The 6579-nt window shown below is 35.0% G+C and overlaps 1 protein-coding gene across 1 annotated transcript; it reads left to right on the forward strand.

Annotated features, from left to right (window-relative positions):
• Window positions 609–5962, forward strand: LOC108663625 (putative uncharacterized protein DDB_G0272516). The gene is made up of 2 exons (XM_018128842.1): window positions 609–719; window positions 5354–5962. Exons 1-2 carry the CDS (start codon window positions 609–611, stop codon window positions 5960–5962), a joined length of 720 nt encoding a protein of 239 aa, XP_017984331.1.

A 6579-nucleotide genomic window follows, 5' to 3' on the forward strand; every position in this document is an offset into this window, starting at 1 on the left:
ACTGTTCAGAAGTTGTAGTCTTGTAGTCTGTGGTTGAACCTTCAGCCTGTTTGAGGTTCTAGCTTGCAGTTTGGAAGGCAGGACTTGCAGTCTTGTAAGTTGAACCTTCAGCCTGAAGAACTGGGCTTGTAGCATGAAAAGCAGACTTTTTTGCTTGGAAAGCTGAACCTTCAGCACCTTGTTTTGCTGGTGCAATGCTTGGTGGTGCAGAGGTATCTGCAGTAGCAGCAGATTCAGATGGCATTTTTCCTTCTCCTTTCATTTTGCTTTCCATTTCTGTTAACTTTGCTTCAATTTTTTGAATTCTTGCCCCTTGGTCTGTGAGCTTTCCATAAATTCTCATAAGCAGGTTGAAGATCACTTCATTTGAGAATTGAGATGGTACTGCCTCTAGTTAAGCCGGGAGTGAAGTTTCTCCTTCAAGAGTTACTTTGAGAGTTTTAACATATTTTTCTCCTTCAAGTTTGTATCCTATCTTAGGTAAACTCCCAAGATAGATTGGTTGATCCCTATTCTTTGAAATTTGATAAAAATTAGAAGAGTTATATGGAGAAACAAAGATGCAAAAGGAAGAAAAGCCAAAGAAAAAGAGAAAATAGAAAAAGTCAATGGTGGCTACAACATGGTCAGACAGTGATACTTCAAGCTCAAATGTTGAAGAAGAAAAAGTTGAAGAACGAGCAAATTTATGTCTAATGGCTAAAGAAGATGCATCTGAGGTGTCTTCATCTCCTTGGGATATTTCAATTGATGAGCTTCAAGAAGAATAAGAATGTCTCTATGATGAGTTTGAAAATCTTGTATCAAAATATAAAACTTTGAAAAGAAAAACTGCATCTCTTGAGATTGATTTGCAAGAGATAAGACATGATTTCAACTCTGTTTTTGAGCAAAAAATTTTTTTGTAAATTGAACCAGAACATTCAAAAACAGATTTTGAAGTTATGAAATTGAAGTTGGACAATAGAACTAAAGCTTTGCAAAAGGCAATAGATGAAAATGTTGCTTTTAAGAATTTAAGTAAAGAATCATAAAAAAAGAGCACAAATTTCAGAATAAATACAAAGGACTTTTCCCATAGATGCTATGTTTGTGATAAACTTGGTCATTTATCTTACAATTGCTATAGAAGAAGAAACACACAGAAAACAAAAATGATTTGGGTTCCAAAAGGATCCTACATTGCTACAACCTTTAAGGACCCATCAAGGTATGGGTACCTATTAAGAAAAATTGAGAATTTGTGTTGTAGGTTGAGCTGCACTTAAAGGAGACATGTTTAAGAGCTCAACTTAAGAAGAAGCAGCCTTGGTATATGGATAGCGGCTGCTTAAGGCACATGATAGGAGATGAAATGTTATTTGCTAAGTTGGACAAAAGAAAGGGAGGAACCATATCCTTTAGTGATGATTCAAAAGGTAAAATTCATGGCATAGGTACGGTTGGTAAGAACTCCCAAACTCAAATTAGTCATGTGTTATTGGTTAAAGAACTCCCAAACCCAAACTCATATACTTAATAGAGTCTCAATTAGAGCCATGATATCAAAGACTCCATATGAACTTTACAAGGGTAAGAAACCAAATATTTCACATCTTAGGAGTTTTGGTTGTAAATGTTTTGTGTTAAACAATGGAAAATAGTCCTTAGGTAAGTTTGATGCAAAGAGTGATAAGGCAATATTTTTAGGATATGCATTAAACTCAAAGGCTTATAAAGTTTTCAACAAAAGAACTTTAACTATTGAAGAATCAATCCATGTGGTTTTCGATGAGTCCAATGCCTTACAAAAGGAAATTCATGCTGATGATGATGATGATGTAGAGATCCTAGAAAAGCAAATGGAAGAAATGGGCTTAGAGAACAATAAGAATAATGATGAAAGCTCACCTAGAAGAGAAAATGAAACTCCACCTCTAGCAAATTTGCAAAGAATAGAAATTCAGCACAGTGATCTTCTAAGGAGTTGGAGATATGCAAAAGACCATCCACAAGAACAAATCATAGGTGACATTTCTCAAAGAGTTAAGACTAGGAGAACAACAAAAGAGACTTGTGAGTTTTCAGCTTTCATATCTCAAATTGAGTCTAAGACATTTGAAAAGCTGAAAAAGAGGAAAGCTAGATATTGGCCATGCAAAAGGAACTTGATCAATTTAAAAGAAACCGTGTGTGGTCATTAGTCTCTAGGCCTTTAAACCACTCTGTTGTTGGAACAAAATGGGTGTTTAGGAATAAGGTAGATGAGCAAAGAAATATAGTTAGAAATAAAGCTAGGTTAGTAGCCCAAGGATACAACCAAGATGAAGGAATTAACTATTATGAAACCTTTGCTCCGGTTGTTAGGATTGAAGCCATAAGGTTGTTGCTTGCTTTGGCATGCTTTATGATTTTTAAATTGTACCAAATGGATGTAAAGAGTGCATTTTTATATGGATTCATTCAAGAGGAAGTGTATGTTGAACAACCACCAGGATTTGAAGACTTTGAAAAACTAGATCATGTTTTCAAACTTCACAAAGCCTTGTATGGATTAAAACAAGCTCCTAGAGCTTGGTATGAGAGGCTTACAAAATTTCTGGTTAAAAAAGGATATGTTAGAGGTAGCATTGATACAACATTATTCATTAAAATATTTTTAAATGATTTAATTGTTGTTCAAATTTATGTGGATGACATTGTGTTTGCTGCAATGAATGAGGCTTTATGCAAGAATTTTGCCAAAGAGATGCAGGGTGAATTTGAGATGACCATGATGGGAGAGTTGAAGTACTTTCTTGGCATTCAAATCAAACAAAGTGAAAAAGGAATCTTCATCAACCAAGAAAAATACACTCAAGACATGCTCAAAAGGTTTGATATGCTAAAGCTAAAACCAACTTGTACACCAATGAGTTCATCCACCATACTTGATGCTGATGAGAAAGGAAAAAGTGTTGATCAAAAGCTCTATAGAGGTATGATCGGATCATTACTCTTCTTAACAGCAAGCATACCAAATATTCAGTTTAGTGTGTGTTTGTGTGCTAGATTTCAGTTACAGCCTAAAGAATCACACTTAACTGCTATTAAGAGAATTTTTAGATACCTCTTAGAAACACAAACCTTAGGAGCATGGAACCTTAAAGAATCATCTTTTAACTTAGTTGGATATTCAGATTCTGATTTTGTTGGCAACAAAATTGATAGAAAGAGCAGTAGTGAAACATGCCAATTTCTAGGAAGTATGCTAGTATCCTGGTCAAGTAAAACACAAAATTCCGTAGCACTTTCTACACCTGAAGCAGAGTATATTTCCTTAGGTAGTTGTTGTGCTCAGATTTTGTGGATCAAACAACAACTAAGAGATTTTGAAGTAACAATACATAATGTACCAATATTCTATGACAATACAAGTGCAATTAATATTTCCAAAAATCCTATGCAGCATTCTAGGACTAAACACATTGAGATTAGGCACCACTTTGTTAGAAACCAGTTAGTGGAGGGTAATATTAAAATAGAGTTTGTGAATACTTTGCATCAATTAGCTGACATATTTACCAAACCTTTAAATGAAGATAGATTTTGTGAGATTAGAAGAAATTTAGGGATGATTAATATAAAGGAGTTGTAGGTAAATTTGTGACTCTTACACATAAAACAGAAGGCTCTTAGTCGACTAAAGGGAATCTTAGTCAACTAAGAGCACTTTGTCGCATTAAATAATAAGACTCAGTGAAGTAGAAAGAAACAGAATAAAATAATGAAAAGAATGTGTTTACCGGGTAATAAAGAAAGAAGAAAAAATTGCCCAAATCAAAAATAAAAATTAAAAGGTAATTTTTGAATTCTGAAAGGGGAGTTACCAATTATCCTTAAAAAAAGGAAGTCATACAGCTTTTTTTTAATTAATTAAACTACCCTCAACCAATTTTCTCTACATTTTCTCTCTGCTGAAACCGACGCCTAAAACTAAAACCCTTACCTCTCAACCATTCAAAACCCTGTGTTGAAAATCTTTCAAACTAAATGACGAAATCAGTACAATCTCAAGAACTTCTAGAGAAAAAGAAAGGCAAAAGGCCATTGGAAGAAAGCATGCAAGCAGAAATACAGAAGAAAAAGAAAAAGATTGGGTCTGCTTCAATAAATGAAAAATCTGAGAAATCGTAGAAGGAAAAGGAGAAGAAAACATAGAAGAAGAAAAAAAAAGGAAAATCTTCAAAGAAAGGTCAATCTCCGTCTTCCAAATTTAGAAACAAAATCCATGAGGATAGGTTCCAAAAAATTGAAAATGCACCAATCACTTGCGGAAAGTTTAGTGACTAGAATAGTTTTAATGAAGTGCCTAAATTTAAAGCAGTTTTATCAGATTATTTTGAGGAGATGAAACTAAAATATTTTAGTACTTTTAAGAATCGAGCTTGTAGAGCCAGTTTAGTTAAAAAAATTTATTCTAGTATAGTAGTTGAGGAGGATGAATTAGAAGAGCCGAATGATTAACTTAAGGATGGCCTGAATGTATTTTTGAATGGAAAAGAATTAACTGTCACTGCTACTGATTTGGGCAGTTTACTGAAAATTGAATGTGAAGAGGGTGAGTTTGAATTTCTAGAAAACTATGATCCCTCACCCATATGGGAAGTGATTACAAGAAAGAAAGACAAATATTCTACTAAGAGCAATGCTGGTTTGATCACTAGTCCACAAATCATAATATTGCACTATTTCATTACTGCTAATGTTCACATAAGATGAGGAAGTTTTAGCTATATTAGTCTTCAAGATCTTTGGCTTATAGAACATGCCTTCAATGGTAGTCCACTAAACTTAGGAAGATTCATGATTGAGCAAATGAAAGAAGCCTGTTGACTGGAAAAAGATCAATCTGCCATATGGGAATATCATTACTGCATTGGTCTAGAAAAAGGGGATTTAGAGTTCAAGATATGCATTGGATCAGGTAAAGAGCAAGGATCAACCAATCTACCTCGGGAGTTTACCTAAGATGGGATACAAACTTGAAAGAGAAAAATATGTTAAAACTCCTAAAGTAACTCTTAAAGGAGAAACTTCACTCCCGACTTAACTAGAGGCAATACCATCTTAATTCTCAAATGAAGTGATCTTCAACCTACTTATGAGAATTGATGGAAAGCTCACAGACCAAGGGGCAAGAATTCAGAAAATTGAAGAAAAGTTAACAGAAATGGAAAGCAAAATGAAAGGAAAAGGAAAAATGCCATCTGAATCTGCTGCTACTGTAGATACCTCTGCACCACCAAGCATTGCACCAGCAAAACAAGGTGCTAAGGGTTCAGCTTTCTAGGCAGAAGGGTCTACTTTTCATGCTACAAGCCCTATTCTTCAGGTTGAAGGTTCAACTTACAAGACTGCAAGTCTTGCTCTCCAAACTGAGGACTCTCGACCAGGGATTGATCAACCAACTAAAGCCCCCTCACTTGAACAAAACAAGAAAGAATCTGGCCAAGGTACTGAGGTCATTGGATCAGTTGATGAGAATCCTCCCTCTGAACCCCAACCACAGCCAGAACCTCAACCATCTCTTCCACATTTTGAAGAGGTTTCAATTATGGAATTGTTTTATCAAATGGTTCACGAGGAGCAAGCTGAGAAAGAAGCTGCCAAGGAAAAAACCAAGCCAGACACATCTGCTTCAGCTCCTACTACAGAAGGACAATCTGAAAAAGGAAAAGCAAATACCACTACTGCTCTTCAAGTTAAAAGCAAACCACCAGGAAAATGCATAAAGACAATGGTCACCAAATCAAAGTTCTTCAAGAGAAGAAAATCCTCTCGGCTAGTTGAAAAAGCCAAACCAGTGAACATTTCTTCTTCTCAGAATCCAGTTGAAGTCTTTGACAAATCCTCACCTGAACCCTCCCCTCAGAAATCACCACCTCAACCCTCTCCTCAACTAGAATCCTCTTCAACTTCTAAATGTGCAATATGGTACTAATGAGTCCTCTCCCTCATCTTCCTCAGAAAATGATTAGGAGTTGATGGTGTCAAAAATGGGGAAAAGTATGGTAGGGACCTTAGGGGAGAAATTATGGAAAGATTATCTGAGATAGGAAGTAAAAATTGTCTAGGGGCAGTTAGGGAACATTAACTGTTATTTTTTTTTTGTTTTCTGCTGTCTTTGCCTAGCTGACAATTGAACACTTGATTTTAACTTTGTTGTTTATGGTTCTTGTGTGTAAAATGGGATGCTAATATGTTTATGTTATTTGATTGTTGATAATTGAATATCTGATGATGCCTTATTGCCTATGGTATATTGACTGCTGCTGATAAAAATTTGGTGCTGTACTGATATTGGATAGTATGCTGATGACTGATTTTTATTATAACTTTGTGAATGGATTGTGTTTGTGAATAAATATGGATGCTAAGTATAGTATATTTGTTGAATGATGAATGGCATAGATAAAATCTAGTAACAGTATATTGTTGACATACACTGTTGAAACTTTAATGATAATCTGTCAACATTCACTTGCCGTAAATCACTTTATATTTCTGCATAAACATACTCTGAATGTATAGTGTCATTTTCTATATGACATGAATAAG

The sequence above is a fragment of the Theobroma cacao genome, chromosome 10 (assembly GCF_000208745.1).
Source record: "Theobroma cacao cultivar B97-61/B2 chromosome 10, Criollo_cocoa_genome_V2, whole genome shotgun sequence".
In the NCBI taxonomy this organism is placed as follows: Eukaryota; Viridiplantae; Streptophyta; class Magnoliopsida; order Malvales; family Malvaceae; genus Theobroma; species Theobroma cacao.

Bases quoted from the DNA above. Each gene is read 5' to 3' on its own strand.
- LOC108663625 (XM_018128842.1), top strand. From the start codon at position 609: ATGGTGGCTACAACATGGTCAGACAGTGATACTTCAAGCTCAAATGTT. The intron at 720-5,353 runs GTGTCTTCATCT...CCTATTCTTCAG, and splicing joins CTAAAGAAGATGCATCTGAG to GTTGAAGGTTCAACTTACAA.